At 47.5% G+C, this 23616-nt stretch overlaps 1 protein-coding gene across 1 annotated transcript in view; it reads right to left on the bottom strand.

The window, feature by feature from the left end:
- Nucleotides 1-628: 628 nt before the first annotated feature.
- The window catches only part of CCDC33 (coiled-coil domain containing 33), a 130199-nt gene continuing 107211 nt past the window's right edge, over nucleotides 629-23616 (bottom strand). Inside the window, 8 exon segments of the mRNA XM_066276728.1 lie at nucleotides 629-1354; nucleotides 1514-1627; nucleotides 1970-2056; nucleotides 3011-3184; nucleotides 4110-4193; nucleotides 4294-4428; nucleotides 4611-4699; nucleotides 4962-5127. Coding sequence (XP_066132825.1) covers nucleotides 1316-1354; nucleotides 1514-1627; nucleotides 1970-2056; nucleotides 3011-3184; nucleotides 4110-4193; nucleotides 4294-4428; nucleotides 4611-4699; nucleotides 4962-5127 — 888 coding nt within the window. The 3' untranslated portion in view covers nucleotides 629-1315.

Below are 23616 nucleotides of genomic sequence, written 5' to 3'. Positions count from 1 at the left end.
CCGGGCTCCCTCATTGGAGGTCTGCTTCCTTTAGTCCCTTCTGCTTTCCTGCCCCGGCTGCGTTTACTATAACATGGCAGGCTCAGTCTAGCCCTGGTTAATGGGGTGTTGCACACTAACACGCAACTGCTCACCACCAGAAGGCTTCAGGTGTTTCCCTTCTCAAGAAACAACCAAATAAATCAACCTTGAAAGAAGGGGTTTTAGTTACAGTAGATGTTTGGGGCATGTGGAAAGCCCCAGCCTCCTTTACATCCCCCAGTAGAGTTGGGCTCTGGTGGTCTCACTTCTTTCAGAGGTCTGGAAGGAGCTTGTCAACTTGGTTCCTGCCTTGGAAGAACGTTTATTCCCACCCTCTCAGTTCACTGTGGCCTTTGGTTATCCAAAAATGGTAGCTCCTGGGACAGGCATGAGATGGCTGAGCTGCCGCAGAGGGCCCAGGCCCAGAATGGGGTGGCTCCAAGAAAGAGGCAAATGCTCAGGGATTTAAAGCATTTAATGAAGTCCTTTTTAGGGGTGGGAACAAGAGGCCTCTGATTGAGGGAGCTGCTCCAGTCCCCAGGTCTGCTGGGACTCAGGTTGGCTGGGAGTTTGAGGGCTTGACGGAATTAGTGTCTGAGCTGGGCATCAAAGGGTTCGGCTCTGAAGGTTGCTTGTAGTCCTTGGTTGAGGAGTTCTGCGTTATACAAAGCAAGGTGAGCTGAGATTGCCCTTGCCCTGAGGGGTGAGGGAGCCCATTCAAATATTCTTTGCCTAGCCAGCCATGTCTTAGAGGGAGATGACTTACCAAAGACTTCCAAACCCATTTAACCACAGCAGGTAGCATCCAGTTTCTCCAAGAGTCCCTGGGGGGCCCAGCAAGTGAATTTGCAAAGGAATCCCTATACTCCCTGTCAGTTCCCACATCTTTTTCAGGCCTGGCCAGAGTCCTGCAAGTGAGCTGAGTACCAATGCCCCAACTGCAGGAACTATCAGGTGTTTTGCTTTGGGGTCTGTATGGCCCAAGTTGAGCTTGAGGGACAGTTGTGAGCACGTCTATGTGTTTTTGGGAAGCTGGTAATGTTTCTCTCCGGCAACATGCCCCCATCCCTGGTGGGTCTGCAGCATTGCAGTTGCCCAAGAAAAGTGTGTCATGGGACAATCTTGGGCACTATGGAGTTGGGTGGTGGCCACCGCTACTTTGCTCATGAGCAATCCGGCCCTAAGTTTCAGCCAGTGTTGGAACATTCGAGAAGTGTCTGTGTGGGCGACGCTTCATCCAGGCCATCTCCTGTTTGGTCCTCCCACCACCATGGGGGCAGAAGTAGACTTCACCTTAGATAGGTGAGGAACTGAGACAAGGCAAAGGCTTCTTCTGTCGGTAAGAGTAGAGGCTGAGTGAGGTCCTCTGAATTCCAGCTGGGGAACTGGGCCCCTGGACAACTTTTCTCAAGGCCCATTGACTCGGGGTGGGGGTGAAGTTGCCAGCTTCAGCACCTGAACCCCAGGGCACTCCTTCAGAGGGAGCACTCACGGGCAGATCTGTGATGACAGAGTCTGGGGGGCAATCCAAGCTGTGCTTTTGTTCCTGCAGCCGTGTGGCCAAGTTCTGCTTCTCTCGTCCCCAGCCTCGAGCTGAGTTCTCTAACTGTCAACATGGAGAAGGACAGATGAGGAAACCTCCCTGAGATCTGAGACACTCAGCGCTTTCGCCTGCTCTCAGAGCAGAAAGCAAAACCCCGGGTGATGTGAACTTGCTACCTTCCCAAGAGACCTCAAGGTGGCAGCTGGGAGGGGAGGGGTCAAGTGATAGTCTGACTCTTCTTTCTTGAGTTCCAACGACATACTGAGCCCTGATTTGGAGTCCACACTGGTCCCTGACTTTGGTCATAGACTAAGCCCTGATGCTGTTCACACATTGAGCCCCGGCCTTGCTTATGGCTCACATAATGAGCCTGCCCAACCTGGCCAACACCTCTGCCTCACCTACCTGGCTTTTCAGGGACTGGATCTGGTTCTGAGCTTGTTCCAGCTTGGCCAGGAGGTTGATCTTATTGGAAGGGCTGTTAAGAAGATCCTGTGGGTGAGGCAGAAACTCACACATAGCCCCAACCAGGGGCTGAGGCTGTGTGGGCTCAGGAGGCTGGAGATGTGGAGGGAGGAACTGGTTCCCCAGTGCAGAGCCTCAGACCCAGGGCTGAAGCCTCTTCTTGACATTCAGACCCTGCAAGGCCTGTGCTTTTGTTCACAGCTGTTCTCCCCACAGATTTTGGGTACGTGGCCTTTGCATCTCAATTTTTAAATGTAAAAATGCATGAGAGAGAGCCCATGGGTGCACAATGAGTCTTTTTTTGTGAAGTGAAGAATCTGTTTGCAAAGCAAGGGCTCCCTAGTCCCAGCATTTTACCCGGATGCCCATGCATCAGGTGTACTCTCAAACAGAACTCACCTCCTGCCCATCCTGGGATGAAGAGAAAAACCCTCTTGTGCCCTGGGTCACCCCTCTTCTGTAATTCAAATGTCCTGTCCTTGGCTTTTCATAAAACAGGGCACCTGTAGCAGCCTCAAAGGTGAAATGGGTCCAGGACCAGTCTGGGGCCTGGAGCACCCACTCTGCCAGATCTCCTGTTCCCAACTCCCTGGCGTCCATCTAGGGTAGGGAAAAGGTCTCTCCCAGGTGGCACCAGTCCCAGGAAATGCCTCAGACTGGAGTTTCTGAGAGGTCTGTGTGGAGTCCAAGTGCAGGCCAGCTAGGTAGCAAAAGGAGTCAAGGGCTAAGGGCCAGTTGGGGGCTTGCTTTCTGCCAGGATGCTAGGTGAAGGTCAAGGTGCTGCTTTCAGACTCGTGAGTTCCCCAAGTAGAAAGAGCAAGGCTTGTGGGCTGGGACCCCAGGAGACGCCAGGCACATTGGGGACCCCAGAAAGCTTAGCTCCTGGCCTTGGTCTTCAACCTGGATTGTGCTGAGTGATGGCTGGGTACCCGGTGACCTGCACAGGCAGGCCCAGGCCAAGCCTGTGCTGGTGGCTCTTACCGGCAGGGCCTGCTGTTGCAGAATGATGGGGGCCGACTGGTGGCGGCTCTTATCCAGCTCTGTGCGCAGCCTCGAGTTCTCAGCCAGCAGCACTGAGTACAGGTCCACGGGTAGATTCTCTCCTGTAGGACCCCAGGGAAGCCCAGAGGCTGAGGGCATGGGGTAGGGGGTACAGTGACCACAGGTGTTGGTGAGATGGGCTTGCCTGCTCCCACATCCCTGGCCTAGTCTGCGCCAGCTGTTGCTCCTCCGCTCCCAAGCCTTCACTGGCTCCCCACTGCCTGCCCACCCCATAGGATCAGGCTCACAAGCCTTAGGCCATCATTCTCAGCTCTTTAGAATCTGACCCTAGTGGTCTCCCTGACCACACCCCTGCCACTTGTCCTGGGTCTAGTGCAGTTCTTTATCCCTCCCTCTGTCTTTCCCTCTCTTCTCCTGGCATGGTCACCCCCTGGGCTCTGGTCCTGGCTGGTTCATCTTCCGAAGTTACCTTCTTGTCTCTCATCCCACTCCTGGGCGACCTCAGGGTTCCTGAAAGGCAGGACCTACTTTCATTGTTTTCTAAAGGCCTTCAGGAACGCATGCCTCCCTCTCACCCAGGCCCACACAGGAAAGGCTGAGTGCTCGCTGGGTATGCAGTATTACTGGCAATCCTCTGCTTGGTCTGGCCTGGTGTGGTGTGACCTGCTTTTCTCCTGCTCACTAGAGCCATCTCTGAACAGCAGTTATAAGTGTTTTCAGTTAACATCAATGGAGAAAACAAAACCACTGATTTAGCCAGAGTATGTTTGTGAGTTTTATAGATGCGAACTCTTTGAATATATGGGAGACGAAAAAATAATTTGAAGGGTCCTAGAGTTAAGAAATTGAGAAGTTCCCGGGTGGCCCTTCTCTGCTCACTCTGGTCCGCTGAGCTTCTCCCCTATCTCTTTCTAGCCTGGCTCCTACACTGTGCCCTTCTGTGTCCTGCGGCCTCCCTGGGAGGAGCGGGTAGTGCAGACACCTGTGAGTAAAGGCAGGTGCTCCTGGACTTGGGGAACTCGGGAAGGCAGGAACTCCAGGGGCTGAGTGACACCCAGGGAGCAGACTCATCCACAATGGGCTTACCCTGCAGTGGGGTGGGCAGGGGCTCCTTCCTCTCCTGAAGCTTGCGCCCCAGTACCTGCTCCATCCTCTCAATCACCTGTGTATGTGGGGGGAAGCAGAGGGCAGAGGCTGGGCTGGCCTGAGGGCCCCACCCGGTCCCCTACAGCCGGCCAGGCAGGTCTGACCCTTGAGTTTGCCTTCTCCTGGTGCCACACAGTCTCCTCCAGTGCCTTTATCTTCTGCAGCTTGTCCTGGTGCTGTTTCAGCAGGGCAGCCCGTGGCTGCTGCGCCTGGGACAGGAGGAGTAGCAGCTCCTCCTCTCGGTCATTCTTCTGGGAGGAGAGAGGGGGGCCTGGGTGTTACCCTTGGCCTAGAGCGCTCATCTCACACCCCTCTATGGAGTCTTGCACATGCCTCTCCCTTTAGGCCCTTCTCCCTCTGCTTCCAGATGCCCCTCCGAAGCCTCCCACTTACTCCCCGTGCACTCTGCCCCGCCCCCCAAGCCCCAGCTCACTCGGATCAATTCGTTCTGCAGATGCTGCACCTTGTCCCTCAGTTTCTTCATGTCTAGCTCACTCAGCAGCAATTTCTGCTTCATGGACACTGGGGGTGGGGGTGGGGGGAGAGTTGGTTCAGGCAGAAGGCATTTTCTTGCTCATATTATGCACAGTCTGAGGATGAGGACAGGGGTCTCTCAGCCTTGGGGCTTGAGATGGGACTGGGTTCTCTGTTTCCCACCATGGAGAGGGCCCAGTAACAGGCATGGCTGGATGGCTGGGAAAGGTTCCCCTCCAGCCTGCCCCGCAGGTCAGAGCCGAGGCTCAGGTGGGCACCCAGACGCCCTTGGTCGCCTATCCACTCTCACCCAGCTTCTTGGTCTTGTCAGTGCTGTCCTGCTCCTCCTCCCTCTCCTCCTGGGTCAGGTGACTCCTCAGCAGGTGGTTCTCTGCCTCCAGATCACTGGCCTGTTTCTGCAGCGACAGGATGTCCTCCGCCATCGTCTGGGTGACCCGCCGATAGTTGTTCATCTCCTATGGATTGCAGCTCTCAGAGCAGAGCCTCCAGCCCACACCCGCACCCACACCTGGGAGCCAGTGGGTCAATCCCGAATCCAATGATAAGAGTTCCCTCAAGTCTCAGCACCTCCTCAGAGCCTGTACCCCTCCTGGCTGTGGGAAAGAAGTTGAGCTCAAGGTCTCTGCTAGTGGCCATGTCTCTTCCTGTGATGCCAAGTGATGGGACACAGGGCTCAGGACACCAGGGGCAAAAGACTGAGTGGTGGAGTCTCGAAAAGAACCGGGAGCTGGGTTTCCAGGGCCACTTCTCTGCCTTCTCCTTGCTCTTGTCCCCCATTTCTAATTCTTCTCTTTCTTCATGTTACTGAGAACCCAGGGAAAACCTCTCAGAAACCCCACTGAATGCTACTTGGGGACTGACCCCAGGCACCAGTCTCCTCCCCCCATCCCCAACCAGTTCAGGGGTCAAGAAGGGACACAATGTAGGCTTGGGAGACCCAAAGAAGGACTCTGGGCTGGGATCCAGCTCCAAGATCTGGGGTGTGAGGTGAGGCTAAGACGCCAGGCTCTGTCATCAGGTTAAGAGTAATAATAATCTTAATATCTGCTGTTGGTTGAGCTTCACTGTGTCTGGGCCTCCCCCATTCAGTCCTCACAACACACCATGAGGGTTGGTACTATCATCCTCATTTTACCAACAAGGAAACCAAGGCCTTGAGAGGCGAGTGGCTCGCTCAGCCACAAAGCTGGGCGATAGAGCCAAGGTCTGACATCCACACCAGGGGCATGGATCAGCCCTCGGTGCCGTGCCATCCTGGGAATCATTGCGAATGTTGAGAAGTGATGCAGCAGGTTACCAGAAAGAACTGCCAGTGTGATCTCAGTCTGGAGAAACATCTGTGTCTCACCTTAGGTATGTAAACATGGGAGAGCTGATTGCTACATTACATGTGTTTGTTTTATAATCAAAGGTCCCCCTTGTTATTTAAAAAAAGTATTGTAAAAGGGAGTTCCTTAAATTTAAACAGCAGAAGACCTGAAGCCAGAAAGGTCCACTGAGGGGCAGGAGGTGGGTGGTCTGTTGGGGGTGGGGGAGGAGGAAGGAAATGAAGTCAGCAGGAGTTTGCTAAGCCCTAGCTGCTTGGCCTCCGCTGACGCTGTGGACTTGCACATAGAGGGTGGGGCTCCTAAAACAGCTGGGGTCCCAAGTCCCCAGGAAGCAGAGCCCCCAGCTTCCACCTATGGTTCACGCTGACTGCGGATATGGCCTGGCTCTCAGCCACTGCCACCAACCTGCCGCAGGGTGGACCACTGGCTTCTTGGGGGAGGAGCTCCTTGGCGACAGGGGGTCATCAGACACCACTTGTCACCTGCTGTTGGCTCCCCTAGATTTGCCCATCTGGTGTTCTTAGACAGCCCTGGGAAGTAGGAGCCAACCCAGATACCACACACACACTGGGCTTTGTGGTGAGGCCCTAATCAGGGCCCAGCGAGGCCACTGACCCACTGAGTGAGCTCAGACGAGCCCCTTTCCATCTGAGCCTCTGGTCCCTCAGATGGGATAGGCATGGGCACTATGAGGCTCAGAGTGGGCACATGTGGTGGCTGGCGCAGACCCGGAGGTAGCCATGCTTATCCCCCCCTTCTGTTCGGTGGCTGCTTTATCAGCAAGTCAGACCCCTTCCTCTTTCTCCTAGCTGCCTCATTCATCACTTTGGAGAATGGCTTGGATACTGGAAACTATTTAAAGTTAAACATATGCAGAACCTATGATCTAGCAACTGTATTCCTGAGTGTATATCCAATGAGCACCTAAGCGTGAATGCATCTAGAGGCAGGTGTGAGAACATTGCTACCGGCCTTATTTGTAATAACCTCAAACTGGACACAACACAGATGGCCATTGTGGTAGCATGATGAGATGGTCATACAATGGAATCCTACACAGCAATACAGATGAGCCAATGTCCGCTACGTGAAACCTCACAGAGCACTCTCTCAAATGTAGTGCACAGAAGGAGTCGGACACAAAATACCTACTCTATGATTCCATACAGATTTGGTTCAAAACCAGACAAATTCAAGCAATAAAGTTAGAAGTCAGGGTATGAGATCCATTTGGGGAGGTGAGGGTGTGATTTGGAGACACCAGGGAGTATTGGGGGGTGCCAGCAACACTGTGCCTGTTGACCTTCATTGAGCATTTACTATGTGCTTTGAGATAATTCATCACGGCAAATACACTTATGTTCTGTGCACCTGTCTGCATGTATGCTGTACTTCATATAAACAAGTTAAAAACATCAAACAAATTTAAAAAATAAATAAAATCCTGGCTCAAGTTTGGTTAAGCACACAATGTCTCCACACTGCTACTATCCTCCTCTGGGAACCTTCCCAACTCTCAGCGACAATGAGCTCCTCTCAGCCCTGAGCTGTGAATGCACCTGGGGGCCTTGCTCCCAGGTGCTCCCCACAGACAGCCCCTGTACCCGGGAGGCCTTCTCCCAGCCCGACCCTGGGGGTTGGGAGGATTCAGCAATGCCTCCATGCAGGGCCTTCTCAGAGTGAGCAATGTAAGTACTGATCCTTGTTGAAGGCTAGTACAATGCTTCGGAACATCCTGAAACACACCGGCTCAGCAACGAGAGGTCACACTGCTGGCAAACGGGAAACTAGCCCTGGAACCCAGAATCTGCTCTAAAGCCCATGTTCTTTGCTCCACTTGGTTAAGGAAGGAGAATGGCTTGACTTTGAATCTGTCTGTGGCAATTAAGGGGCACCAATGGAGGAGATGGCCAGCATAGGTTCCACTGACCATCTGATGTCTTGAGACCCTATTCCGCCCTTTGCTCCCGAAGCCAAGGCTGCTTTGGGGTAGGGATAGAAGAAGGGGTTCCCCAGTCTGCGCCTCAAGGAGCCAAATGTGCCCAGAAGAGGTGGGTGTGGAGCTCATCTCACAGTCCCCGCCTGTACCTGGCCCAGCACAGTGTGAAAACAGCAGATTTGAACGAGTCAGCCTGGTCCCACTGCTGGCTCAACAGTTTCTTCAGGTGGGCCCTGCCCAAGCTAAGGGTGGGGGAAGAGGGGCCCCAGGCAAGGAGGAAGCTGCTGGATGCTGTGCCATCCAGGTGCCTTAGCCTAGGTGTGTGCTGGTGGAGAGCCAAGGCCTTTGTGGCTGTGGTTCGAAGTGAGCTCTTGAACTCAGGACCAGACACAGAGTCTGAGACCTGGTGCGCAAGGCCTCTCACAAGCTTCCTCCATCATGCACAGCGGCCCAGCCCTTCCCCTCTCACACTCTCAGTCCTCCCGTCACACCTCCATTCCTGCTGTACTATCTATAGGGAGCCCCCAACTTAACTTGTCTGTTCATAGGCCACTCTGCAATTTTTAATCACATGAGGGCCGACAGTGTGTGCACGTGAGAGTACGTGTGTGCACATGTATAATATATACGTGCATGGAGGAAGTCCCAGGAGAAGGGGCTACCAGCCCTTCCACCTACCCCATGAATCTGATCACTACCTTCCCATTCCGGGCTCATCCTTTCTAGGGTCCCATGGTACTTTGTTCCAGGACTCCCAGGGGTGAGCAAAGCTCTGTTCTTTTTTTTTTTTTTTTTTCTTTTCTGAAGCTGGAAACGGGGAGAGATAGTCAGACAGACTCCCACATGCGCCAGACCAGGATCTCCCCGGCACGCCCACCAGGGGGCGATGCTCTGCCCCTCCGGGGCGTAGCTCTGTTGCGACCAGAGCCACTCTAGCGCCTGGGGCAGAGGCCAAGGAGCCATCCCCAGTGCCTGGGCCATCTTTGCTCCAAGGGAGCCTCAGCTGCGGGAGGGGAAGAGAGAGACAGAGAGGAAGGAGAGGGGGAGGGGTGGAGAAGCAGATGGGCGCTTCTCCTGTGTGCCCTGGCCGGGAATCGAACCCGGGACCCCTGCACACCAGGCCGACGCTCTACCACTGAGCCAACTGGCCAGGGCCCAAAGCTCTGTTCTTAACATTCACCCCATCCCCTGCCTTAACAGATAAAGAAAGCTGAGGCCCAGAGGAGGTGGTGTTCTCTCTCCTTAGCCAGATGGCTCCTGCTAGCAGAAGGGTTATGGCTTCTTCAGGACTCCACCCCTTGGAGATCAGCTCCATAGACCTTCCCCAGGTCCCCATGCCACCCCTAGCCTGGCTGCTTTCTGAGCTGAGGTCTCCCAAGGAAGATAGAGAGGGACCTTGGTCCTGGCTTATCTCCCTCAGTCTTTACCCTGACCAGTACCATCTATCCATGAGGCCCCAAGAGGTGGCAGCCTGGTGGATCCGCCCTCCCTCCTCACAGCTGAGCAGCAACCTTGGGCAGCCCAGTTGGGCTGGGAGGCTACAGCCTGACTAATCCAAGCAGTCTGGGCTGGGCTCCTCACTCAGGGCCACAGTCTGCGTCACAGCCTAGCCTTGAGAACACACAGGACAACACCATGTCTCAGATTCCTGTTATGATCCTGCCCCTCTGCCCCTCCGCCTGCTCCCTAATCCCCCTAGTTCCCAGCCTATTTGAGGCTAGTGTATCCTCCAGGGGCATTGACTCTACTCCTGTCTGACACAGAGTGCCCACTGAACCTCCCTCACATCCTGATACCTCACAATTACCCCAGCTCTCAGCAGTGTACCCAAGATCACAAAGACAAGTTATAAAGCCTAGGCTGGAAGTAGATCAGTAAACACTCAGTCAACCACACTTGCTGAGCACCATTGTGTGCCAGATCTGTGCCAAGCTGGGGCCACCAAGCATAGAGGAACCCAGACTGTCTCTGCTCATAGTGGTCTCACCTCTACATTGAAGATATGGTAAGAAGTGCTTGTGACAGGGGGAGTTCAGAGGAGGCTCTTAACTCATCCTGGTGTCCAGGAAGGCTTCCTGGAGGAGGTAATAACCTAAACTGACACTTTGAAGATGAGTAGGTGTTACCTGAGACAAGGAGAAGGCTCTCTGAGCAGAGGAGACATTGTGGCAAAGGCAGGAAGAGAATGTGTGATGAGGAACAAAGCAGGCAGGTTTCTGGAGAGCAGGGTGCAGGAGGAGGGGTAGGAGTAGGGGTGAAGAGGTGTCAGGGAAGACAGAAGAGGGTCTTGAAGGTGAGTGTCAGGAGCTTGGACTATCCTTTAAGCCACTGAAGAACCTAAGCTGGGGGGTGGGAAGTGCATGTGACAAGGCTCTTCTGGTTGTTCAACACAGAGAATAAATGGGGGGGGGATGTGGCCCAACAGCAGTGGGCCAGAAGATACATAATGGGATCTGGCTAGAGAAGAGTAGTGGGCATGGAGAGGAGGGCTGAAGCTGTAGGAGGGAGAGCAAGAAGGCAGAGAGGGAGGACCAAGAGGAGGAGTATCTGGGGTCTTGGGTGGAGGAGGTGCATACAGGAAGTAAGGGGGAGAGAGAGGGGCATGTTCAGTATGAGGTCCCTGTGCAGCTCCCTGGTGGAGGTAGCCATGGGCAGTTGATGGGGCCAAGCCCCCACAGATGTGAGTGAAGGCTTAGAGTGGAGATTTTCTATAGTCAGGGAAAGTATAAGGTGAAATGGGGAACAGGGTTTAAAGACAAAAGTAAGGGTGGTCATGAGAGAACAGTCCTCAAGATCAAGGCATCAAGGGGGAGGGGAGGGGCACAAAGAAAACCAGTTAGAAGGTGAGGGAAGACAATTGGACTTTGGGTGATGGGAATGCAGCATAATCAAATGTCAAAATAACCTAGAGATGTTTTCTCTGAACATATGTACCTGATTTATCAATGTCACCCCATTAAAATAATAATAAAAATAAATAAATAAATAAATAAAATGTTACCATTACTAGAAAAAAAAAAGATCAAGGCATCGAGCCTGACCTGTGGTAGCGCAGTAGATAAAACGTCAACCTGGAATGCTGAGGTCACTGGCTTGAAACCTTGAGTTTGCTTGGTCAGGGCACATATGAGAAGCAACTATTATGAATTGATACTTCCTGCTCCTCCCTCCCCCTTTCTCTCTCTCTATTCTTTCTCTGAATAAATAAATAAATAAAAAAGGTCAGGGCATCTCAGAGAGGTGGGAGGAGAAGCGGCTGAATTGGGTTGGAGAAACAGAGCTTCAGAACAGAGGGACATGGCCTTGCACTTTGGGTAACGGCACATTGGGCAATGCATAACTCCCGACCCTGGAGGGAACCTAAAAACCATGATACAAACTAAGAACTACCTTCTTAAAAGTATTAAAGAGCTGGAAAGGCCCTGGCCGGTTGGCTCAGTGGTAGAGCATCGGCCTGGCGTGCAGGAGTCCCAGGTTCGATTCCCGGCCAGGGCACACAGGAGAAGCACCCATCTGCTTCTCCACCCCTCCCCCTCTCCTTCCTCTCTGTCTCTGTCTTCCCCTCCCGCAGCCAAGGCTCCACTGGAGCAAAGTTGGCTCAGGCGCTGAAGTTGGCTCCATGGCCTCTGCCTCAGGCATTGGAACAGCTCTGGCTGCGACAGAGCGATGCCCCAGATGGGCATGCTGGGTGGATCCTGGTCGGGTGCATGAGGGAGTCTGTCTGACTGCCTCCCTGTTTCCAGCTTCGGAAAAATACAAAAAAAAAAAAAAAAAAAGAGCTGGCAAGACAGGAAGGCATTATTGTACAAAGATAAGGGTCAGGTGAGGACCCACATGGTAAAATACTACACTGGAATTAAAAAATTCAAAAAAGAGGAACCACAGCACTAAGCAACCACACTGATGAAATTCACACATGAAGTTAAGCGGAAGAGCCTTATACAGAAAAATGCATATGGAGTGAGGTTCTTTCAAGTTGACAGCAGGGACACTTATGCTGTGGAGATTAGGGAGGCATACTTAGGGATGACGGTATCAAAAGGAAAGCAAGGCCCTGGCCGGTTGGCTCAGTGGTAGAGCATTGGCCTGGCGTGCAGGAGTCTTGGGTTTGATTCCCAGCCAGGGTGCACACAGGAGAAGTGCCCATCTGCTTCTCCACCCCTCCCCCTCTCCTTCCTCTCTGTCTCTATCTTCCCCTCCTGCAGCCAAGGCTCCATTGGAGCAAAGTTGGCCGGGGTGCTGAGGATGGCTCTATGGCCTCTGCCTCAGGTGCTGGAACGGCTCTGGTTGCGACAGAGCGATGCCCCAGATGGGCAGAACATCGCCCCCTGGAGGGCATGCGGGTGGATCCCAGTCGGGTGCATGCTGGAGTCTGACTGCCTCCCCGTTTCCAGCTTCAGAAAAATACAAAAAAAAAAAAAAAAAAAAAAAAAAAAAAGGAAAGCAAGACAGTAAGCTGGCACAGTGGTCACATCTAGGAGAGGAGGGCTATGAGGGGCTTCTGGGCACTGTGATGTTTTATTTCTTGACCTAGGTGGTGGTTTCATGGGCATTTGTTTTATAATAACTTGGTTGTGTTTTATTTTTATGTTCAATGTCATTTTCTCCATGTGTATTCCATTTCACAATTAAAAAGATTTTGGGGGGAAAAAGAGAGGAGGTTAACTTCCAGTCCTAATGGCAAAGTAGGTAAATGCTTTGCTTCATATTCCTGTGACCACATCAGAATTAGAGAAGAACCAACCTTGAGAATCACCTAAGACTAGCTAAACAAACCCCCTATATCTAAGGATATAAAGAAGAAGCCACATCAAAACTGGTGGGAGGGGTGGAGCTGTGGAACAGGCAGGTCTCACACCCATGGTGTGGTGAATGAAGAGGTGCAGAGGTCCCTCCTGAGGAGAAATTGGTCCCAGCTCCATGTGGGTTCTCCAACCTGAAGCGCCAGTGCTGGGAAGATGAGTCCCCACAATATCTGGCTGTGGAAACCAGCAGGGATAGAAGCTGAGTGAGACACAGGGCTACTGGAGTCCCAGGTGTACTAGAGTCCTTCTGAAGGGCTTGTGTGTGGACTCACTGGCTCACACACTCAGTTGCTGCAAGTTTTCAGGGGTCAGGGCAGCTCTCTCCAGGGACGGAAGTGCTAGCAGGGGCCATTGTTCCTTTGTCGAACTATTTTCTCCTCCCAGCCCACAGGTGCAGGTGGGCACCAAATCTGAGCTCTCTATTAACCTTGCACTGTTGACTCTGCCCTGGTGATTTCCTGAGACCTTGTCCCACCCAACTTGTGCACTCAGCCCAAGCTGCTTCCATAGGCTTTTCCACACCAGTGACCTGCCTCAGCAAACTGTCAGAACGAGAAATGAAGAAAACAATCTTATTTACAATTGCATCAAGAAGAATAAAATATCTAAGAATATATTTAGCTAAGGAGCTAAAAGACCTGTATTTGAAAAATTATAAGACATTAAAGAAAGAAATTGAAAAAGGTGTAAATTAATGGATGCATATACTATATATACTATGCTTGTGGACAGGAAGAATGCACTCCACTGAAATGTTCACACCCAAAGCAATCTAAAGAGTCAATGAAATCCTTATCCAAATACCAGTGGCATTTTTAAAATTTTTATTTTAATTTATTGGGTGTACATAGATTCTAGGGTCTCCCTGAACCAATGGCATTTTTTACTGAACTAGAACAAATAATCCTAAAATTTATTTGGTACCACAGACCCCAAATAGCCAAGGCAATTTCGAGAAAGAAGAACAAAGATAGGAGGAGTATCATACTATTTAATATTGAACTATAATAAAAGGCCATAGTAATCAAAACAGCATGGTTCTGGCATAAACACAGACACATAGATCAATGGAACAGAACAGAGAGCCCAGAAATAAATGCACACCTATATGGTCAATTAATATATGACAAAGGAGGCAAGAACATACAATGGGGTAAAGGCAGTCTATTCAATAAAAGGTATGGGGAAAACTGGACAGATACATGCAAAAAAGAAATGAAACTTTCTTACACTATATAAAAGAATAAATTCAAAGTGGATTAAAGATTTAAATGTGAGACCTGAAACCATAAAACTTCCAGAAAAAAACATAGGCAGTAATTTTTTTTTAAAAAAGAGACAGAGAGAGAGAGAGAGACAGAGAGAGGGATAGATAGGGACAGACAGACAGAAATGAAGAGAGATGAGAAGCATCAATTATCAGTTTTTTGTTGCGACACCTTAGTTGTTCATTGATTGCTTTCTCATATGTGCCTTGACCAGGGGGCTACAGCAGACTGAGTAACCCCTTGCTCAAGCCAGTGACTTTGGGTTCAAGCTGGTGAGCTTTGCTCAAATCAGATGAGCCCACGCTCAAGCTGGCGATGTTGGGGTCTAGAACCTGGGTCCTCTGCATCCCAGTTCGACGTTCCATCCTTTGCACCACTGCCTGGTCAGGCAGTAAATTTTTTGACATTGTTCTTTTTTTAAAATATATGTCTCCTTGGATAAGGGAAACAAACAAAAAATAAAATAAAATAAATAAGACTACATCAAATGAAAAAAGTTTTTGCACAGCAAAGGAAACTATCAGCAAAATGAAAAGACAATCTACTGAACAAGAGAAGATATTCATTAATAATACATCTGATAAGGGGTTAATATCCAACATATAAAAGGAACTCATACAACTTAACACCAAAACCAAAACAAAACAAGATCTGATTAAAAAATGGGCAGCGAACCTTAATAAACATTTCTTCAGAGAGGACATTCAGATAGCCAGTAGAAATGAAAACATACTCCAACATCACTAATCAGCAGGGAAATGCAAATTAGAACCACAATGAGATACCACATCACACTTGTCAGGATGGCTATTAATAAATCAACAAACAAGTGCTGGCAAGGATGTGGAGAAAGGAGACACTCCTGCACTGCTGGTAGGAATGCAAACTGGTGCAGCCACTGTGGAAAGCAGTATAAAAGTTCCTCAAAAAATCAAAAATAGAACTATATTACACTCAGAAATCCTCCTCTGGGTATATATCCAAAGAAATATGAGAGGAGACAAGATGGCGATGGAATAGGCGGACGTACCAACTTCCACCTTCCAGAACCAAAGTGGATTACAAATTAATTTTAAGAACTATCATCTGGAAAAACCAACTTTGGACTAAACTAAGAGGACTCTTCAACCAAGAAACACTAAAAAAGCCACACTGAGACTGGTAGGAAAAGCGGAAACACGGAGAGGGCTGCCAGCTCCCTGGAGCAAACAGCAGCCGGGAGAGACTTGCGTGGCAGGAAGTGAGTTTAGCAGAGAGGGGAGGGTCCTGAGTCCCAGGAACAAAGCCCCAGCCTGCAGCCCCAGAGCCTAGATGAGGCGTATGGACAGCATTTAGCTGGAAACAAGACAGGATACTGTTTGTGAGAAAGAGACTGATTTCTCAGACCCAGGATTCTTCTTAAAGAGACCACGCAGAAAACCTCTCTCACAACCACTCACCTGGGACTCCAGGGGATGGGGAGAGAGGAGAAGACTGGAGTAGCAGGAAGAGAGTGTAATCTAGGAGGCACAGAGAGAAACACTTTGAGGGACAGCCACCCTAACCCCTGGGACGGGTCACTCCCCAAGTATGAAGTGAATATTTCCCCTGGAAATAGCAATAACAGCAAAGGGAAGCAGGACACCAGCCAAACAAACTCTCCCATGGTACTTAGAGCAGAGTCATTTAGAAGGAGGGAGCTTTCGGGACTACAGTAGTGAGTCTTAGGGTCTGAGCTGCAGCGTCACCACCCACATGGCTGAGGGCTTGCCCGAGGGTGGGACACAGAAGCGCGGTTCTGTCTGCAAGGGCAGAAGCTGGGTGGACACCACTAAGGCCCAGGTGTGAGCTCAGTCTTGCCTGGCTAGGGAGGAGGGGATGCTCGAAAGTGGTCAAGCCCAGCTGTAGGCCGCCTGCAATCCAGCCTGTAGGGGAAGAGCAGGAGCCCCAGAAAGGGCAGAGATCTGCCCTTGAGTAAGGGTGCAGGAGCACAGCCTCACCGGGCCTACAGGAACCGAGGCTTGCACGAGCGGGCTCCTCCCACGGGGGTAGAGTGAAAGCCCAGAACAGGTGAAGTCCTGCAATTGAGCGTGGACACACAGCCCCGCCCATGGAGCCAAGGCTCGCAGCTGTCCTGCCAGAGGGCTCCTCCTGCAGGGGCAGGGCGAAAGCCTGGAATCAGGCAGAGACCCGCAGCTGAGCTAAGGTGCTCAGCCTTGCCCTCAGGGTTGAGGCTTGCGGCCAGCGTGTTGCATAACCCCACTTGTGGGGGCGGGGTGAAGGCCGAGGCCAATGAGGCTTGTACACCCGAGCACATGATTACAGCCCCTACCATGAAGGAAAGACGGAAACCACAACAGCCCCAGTGGGCTGGCACCGGCAACCCCATACCTGAATGCCCTAGGCAGCAGCAGCAGAGGGGGTGGTGGGTTGCAGACAGACCACACCTAGGGAATACAGAGGCTACACTCAGTGGACTCCAGTGGCCAAAACCTTCTTTTACAGAGACAAAATGAGAAGGCAGAGAAATGCAACACAAATAAATCAAGAGAAATCCCCAGAAAAGGACCTGAATGAGTCAGATATAACCAAATTACCAGATGCAGAGTTTAAAATAATGATTGTTAGGATGCTCAAAGATCTTAGGACAACAATAGATGGTCATTACGAATACCTAAATAAAAAGATAGCAAATATAAAAAAGGACATTGAAATAATAAAAAAGAGTCAGTCAGAAATTACAAATACAATATCAGAAATGAAGAACACAATGGAAGAATTAAAAGCAGGATGGATGAAGCTGAGAATCAAATCAGCGAGTTAGAGGACAAGATAAATGAAGGCAGGAAGCAGAGCACAAAAAAGAAAAGAGACTCAAAAAGTCTGAGGAAACTCTAAGAGAGCTCTGTGACAACATGAAGAGAAATAACAACCATATCAAGGGGGTTCTGAAGAAGAAGAGAAAGAGCAAGGGATAGAGACTTTGTTCAAACATATCATAGCTAAAAACTTCCCTAAATTAAGGGAGAAAAACATCTCACAAGTTCAAGAAGCACAGAGAACTCCATTAAAGAGAAACCCAAAGAAATCTACACCAAGACACATCATAATTAAAATACCAAAGCTAAGTGATAAAGAGAAAATATTAAAAGCTGCTAGAGAAAAAAAGGCTATCACCTACAAAGGAGCCCCCATAAGATTTCCGACTTCTCAACAGAAACACTTGAGGCCAGAAGGGAATGGCAAGAAATATTCAAAGTAATGCAAAACAAGAGCCTACAACCAAGACTACTTTATCAGGCAAGGCTATCGTTTAAAATTGAAGGAGAAATAAAAAGCTTTACAAAAAAAAAAAAAAACTCAAGGAATTCACTACAACCAAATTAATGCTGCAAGAAATGCTAAGCAGCCTGTTGTAAACAGATCAAAGGGGAAAAAGAATATAGCAAAAGAGGAATACAGTTTTAAAGAATAAAATGGCAATAAACAACTACATATCAATAATAACCTTAAATGTAAATGGATTAAATGATCCAATCAAAAGACATAGGGTAGCTGTGTGGATAAGAAAATAGGACCCATACATATGTTGTCTACAAGAGACACACCTTAAAACAAAAGATGTACATAGACTGAAGATAAAAGGATGGAAAAAAATATTTCACGCAAATGGAAATGAAAAAAAAGCTGGGGTAGCAATACTTATATCAGACAAAATGGACTTTAAAACAAAGGCTATAGTAAGAGATAAAGAAGGCCACTACATAATGATAAAGGGAGCAATCCAACAGGAAGTTATAACTTTTATAAATATCTACACACCTAATATAGGAGCACCTAAATATATAAAGCAGACTTTGATGGATTTAAAGGGCGAGATCAACAGCAACACTATAATAGTAGGGGATTTCAATACCCCACTTACATCACTAGATAGATCCTCAAGAAAGAAAATTAACAAAGAAACAGCAGTCTTAAAGGAATACTAGATCAACTCAATCTAATAAATATCTTCAGAACCTTTCACCCTAAAGCAGCAGAATATACATTCTTTTCAAGTGCTCATGGTACATTCTCTAGGATAGACCACATGTTAGGGCACAAAGGTGGTCTCAACGAGTTCAAGAAGATTGAAATCATATCGAGCACTTTCTCTGATCACAATGGCATGAAACTAGAAATCAACCACAACAGAAAAACTGAAAAATACTCAAACACTTGGAAACTAAATAGCATGTTATTAAATAACAAATAGGTTAACAATGAGGTCAAAGAAGAAATAAAAAAATTCCTAGAAACGAACGATAATGAGCATACATCAACTCAAAATTTATGGAACACAGCAAAAGCAGTCCTGAGAAGGAAGTTCATAGCATTACAGGCATACCTTAAGAAGCTAGAAAAAGCTGAGATAAACAACTTGACCCTGTATCTAAAAGAACTAGAAAAAGAACAGCAAGTAAAGCCCAAAGGTAGTAGAAGGAAGGAAATAATAAAGATCACAGTGGAAATAAATGCCATAGAGGCTAAAGAAACAATACAGAAGATCAATGAAACCAGGAGCTGGTTCTTTGAAAAGGTAAACAAGATCGATGAACCTTTAACCAGACTCACCAAGAAAAAAAGAGAGAGGACTCAAATAAATAAAATTAGAAATGAGAGTGGAGAAATAACAACTGACACAACAGAAATACAAAATATTGTAAGAAAATACTATGAAGAACTGGACGCCAAAAAACTAGACAACCTAGATGAAATGGACAAATTCCTTGAAACATATAATCTTTCAAAAATTAATCTGGAAGAATCAGAAAACCTAAACAGACCGATTACAACAAATGAGATTGAAACAGTTATCAAAAAACTCCCAAAAAAGGAAAAGTCCTGGGCCTGATGGCTTCACAAGTGAATTCTACCAAATATTCAAAGAAGAACTAACTCCTATCCTTCTCAAGCTATTTCAAAAAATTCAAGAGGAAGGAAGACTTCCAAACTCCTTTTATGAGGCGAGCATAATTCTGATTCCAAAACCAGGCAAAGACAACACAAAGAAAGAAAATTATAGGCCAATATCCCTGATGAATTTAGATGCTAAAATCCTCACAAAATATTAGCAAACCGGATCCAGCAATATATGAAGAAAATCATACACCATGATCAAGTGAGATTTATTCTTGGGAGGCAAGGCTGGTACAATATTCACAAATCAATCAATGTGATTCATCACATAAACAAAAGGAAGGAGAAAAACCACATGATAATGTCAATAGATGCAGAAAAAGCATTTGAAAAATCCAGCACCCATTCATGATCAAAACTCTCAGCAAAGTGGAAATACAGGAAACATACCTCAACATGATAAAGGCCATCTATGACAAACCCACAGCCAACATCATACTCAATGGGAAAAAATTAAAAGCAATCCCCTTAAAATCAGGAACAAGGCAGGGGTACCCCCTTTTACCACTCTTATTAAACATAGTTCTGGAAGTCCTAGCCACAGCAATCAGACAAGAAAAAGAAATAAAAGGCATCCGAATTGGAAAAGAAGAAGTAAAACTATCATTATTTGCAGATGATATGATATTGTATATAGAAAACCCTAAAGTCTCAGTCAAAAAACTATTGGACTTGATAAATAAATTCAGCAAGGTGGCAGGATATAAATTAATACTCAGATACCGGAGGCATTTTTATACACTAACAATGAACTGTCAGAAAGAGAAATTAAGGAAGCAATCCCCTTCACCTTTGCAACCAAAAAAAATAAAGTACCTAGGAATAAATTTAATCAGGGAGATTAAAGACTTGTACTCGGAAAATTATAAAACATTGATAAAAGAAATCAGGGAAGATACAAATAAGTGGAAGCATATACCATGCTCATGGTTAGGAAGAATAAACATCATTAAAATGTCTATATTACCCAAAGCAATTTATAAATTCAATGCAATACTGATTAAAATACCAGTTATGTACTTCAAAGATATAGAACACATATTCCAAAAATTTATATGGAACCAAAAGAGAACACGAATAGCCTCAGCAATCTTGAAAAGGAAGAATAAAGTGGGAAGTATCACACTTCCGGATATCAAGTTATATTACAAGGCCATTGTACTCAAAACAGCCTGGTACTGGCGTAAGAACAGGCATATAGATAAATGGAACAGAACTAAGAACCCAGAAATAAACCCACACTTTTATGGACAACTGATGTTTGACAAAGGAGGTAAGAGCATACATTAAAGTAAAGACAGCCTCTTCAACAAATAGTGTTGGGAAAATTGGACAGCTACCTGCAAAAAAAATGAAACTAGATCACCAACTTATACCATTCACAAAAATAAACCCAAAATGGCCTGACCTGGTGGTGGCACAGTGGATAGAGCGTCGGACTGGGATGTGGAAGGACCCAGGTTCAAGACCCCGAGGTCGCCAGCTTGAGTGCAGGCTCATCTGGTTTGAGCGAGGCTCACCAGCTTGGACCCAAGGTCGCTGGCTCCAGTAAGGGGTTGCTTGGTCTGCTGAAGGTCCGCGGTCAAGGCACATGTGAGAAAGCAATCAATGAAAAACTAAGGTGTTGCAACGCGCAATAAAAAACTAATGATTGATGATTCTCATCTCTCTCTGTTCCTGTCTGTCTGTCCCTGTGTATCCCTCTCTCTGACTCACTCTCTGTCTCTGTAAAAAATAAATAAATTAATTAATTAAAAAAAATAAAATAAACTCAAAATGGATGAAAGACTTAAATGTAAGCCGTAAAATCATAAGCATTTTAGAAGAAAACATAGGCAGTAAGCTCTCTGACATCTCTCACAGCAATATATTTGCCGATTTATCTCCATGGGCAAGTGAAATAAAAGACAGGATAAACAAATGGGACTATATCAAACTAAAAAGCTTTTGCACAGCTAAAGACAATAAGAACAGAATAAAAAGACAAACTACCCAATGGGAGAATATATTTGACAATACGTCTGATAAGGGATTAATAACCAAAATTTATAAAGAGCTTGTAAAACTCAACACCAGGAAGACAAACAATCCAATCCAAAAATGGGCGAAAGAAATGAATAGACACTTCTCCAAAGAGGACATACAGATGGCCAATAGGCATATGAAAAAATGCTCAACATCACGAATCATTAGAGAAATGCAAATTAAAACCACAATGAGATCTCATCTCACACCAGTCAGAATGGCGCTCATCAACAAAACAACACAGAATAAGTGCTGGCGAGGATGTGGAGAAAAGGGAACCCTCGTGCACTGCTGGTGGGAATGCAGACTGGTGCAGCCACTGTGGAAAACAGTATGGAGTTTCCTCAAAAAATTAAAAATCAAACTGCCTTTTGACCCAGCTATCCCACTGTTAGGAATATACCCCAAGAACACCATAGCACTGTTTGAAAAGAAGAAATGCACCCCCATGTTTATGACAGCATTGTTCACAATAGCAAAGATCTGGAAACAGCCCAAGTGTCCGTCAGTGGATGAGTGGATTAAAGAGCTTTGGTACATATATACTATGGAATACTACTCAGCCATAAGAAATGATGACATCGGATCATTGACAACAACATGGATGGACCTTGATAACATTATACTGAGCGAAATAAGTAAATCAGAAAAAAACCTAAGAACTATATGATTCCATACATAGGTGGGACATAAAAGTGAGACTCAGAGACATGGACAAGAGTGTGGGGGTTACCAGGTGGGGGGGAGGAGAGGAATGGGGTTTGGGGAGGGGAGGGGCACAAAGAAAACCAATTAGAAGGTGATAGAAGACAATTAGACTTTGGGTGATGGGAATGCAGCATAATCAAATGTCAAAATAATCTGAAGATGTTTTTCTGAACATATGTACCCTGATTTATCAATGTCACCCCATTAAAATTAATAAAAGTAAAAAAAAAAGGAAATCCAAAACATTAATTTAAAAAGATATATCCACAACCCCCTCCATGTTCATTGAAACATTATTTACAATAGCCAATAAATGGAAGCAATCTAAGTGATAAACCAATGGATAGTGAAGATTTGGTATAGACACACAATGGACTATTACTCAGCTATAAAAAGAACAAAATCTTGTCATTTGCGACAATGTGAATGAACCTAGAAGGTATTATGTTAAATAAATCAGACAAAAAAAAAAAAACAACAGAAAAAAAATGTCAGACAGAGAAAGACAAGTGCCATATAACTTCACTTATATGTGGAGCCTACAAATAAAAATAAATGAACAAACAAAACAGAAACAAACTCAGAATACAGAGAATTGGTGGTTGCCAGGTGGGTGGGAAATAAGGGGCTGGGTGAAAAGGTTAAAGTAATAAGAAGTACAAACTGCTAGTTACTGGGATGTGAACATTATAAGGAATTTAGTCAATAATATTAGTAATATTGTAATAAATATGGTGTCAGATGGGGGCTAAATTTATTGGGGCTATCACTTTGTAAATTGTATAAATGTCTAATCACTATTTTGTACACCTGTACATAATATAATATTGTATGTTCACTGTAATTGAAAAAAATTATTATTATTATTTTTTGGTATTTTTCTGTAGCTGGAAATGGGGAGGCAGTCAGACAGACTCCCGCATGCGCCCAACCGGGATCCACCCGGCATGCCCGCCAGGGAGCGATGCTCTACCCATCCGGGGCGTCGCTCTGTCGCGACCAGAGCCACTCTAGCGCCTGGGGCAGAGGCCAAGGAGCCATCCCCAGCGCACGGGCCATCTTTTGCTCCAATGGAGCCTCGGCTGCGGGAGGGGAAGAGAGAGACAGAGAAGAAGGAGAGGGGGAAGGGTGGAGAAGCAGATGGGTGCCTCTCCTGTGTGCCCTGGCCGGGAATCAAACCAGGGACTTCCGCACACCAGGCCGACGCTCTACCACTGAGTAAACCGGCCAGGGCCGAAAAAATTTTTTTTAAAAGAAATTAAAAAAAGAAAAAGGAAAGAAGGTTTACTAGCTTCCAAATCTCCAGAGGGAACCTTTGGGTGTGATCTCAAGAAGGTGGCCGCTGGTGACTTTGGCCAGTGCTCTGGATGCCAGAGCACAGGAGAGAGAGGACTGAGGGGACAGTGAGGTCGTGAATAGAGAGAGGTAACTGGGGACGCAAGACAGAGGAGGAGATGGAGGATGGTGGTGGAGAAAGGATTTCCTGGAGAATATGGAGACTATCAGGGAGGGGTCTGGTGTAGGGGAGGGGCTTCACTCTGAGGAAGGAAGGTGAAGGCAGGTGTCTGTATAAGAGGCAGGTGGATGGCAGGGCTTTAGAGGGGGTGGGGTGGGTGCAGTATGTGGGCAGCAAAGCTGAGCAAGGGCAGAGGGTTTGCTGGGCTTGTGCACATCCTTCCTTCTTTGCCCTATGCTGGGTGGCCATCCAACCTCTGGTTTCCCGGACGAGAAGGCCTGGGCTACCTGCCCTGTAGTTTGACTTTACAGCCGACAGAGGGCAGCCGCCTCTCACACATGTTCCAGTTTCAGCCTGTAGCGGGAGTGAGGCCAGCCTTAGGGGCCTCACAGCTCATGATAGAGGTGAGATTGGGCATGCATAGGGGACTGTCTTGTTGTCTAGCCTTGTAAACATGCGTCCCCTCTAGATGATCCA

The sequence above is a fragment of the Saccopteryx bilineata genome, chromosome 4 (assembly GCF_036850765.1).
Source record: "Saccopteryx bilineata isolate mSacBil1 chromosome 4, mSacBil1_pri_phased_curated, whole genome shotgun sequence".
In the NCBI taxonomy this organism is placed as follows: Eukaryota; Metazoa; Chordata; class Mammalia; order Chiroptera; family Emballonuridae; genus Saccopteryx; species Saccopteryx bilineata.
This window is presented reverse-complemented; position numbering and strand designations above follow the sequence as displayed.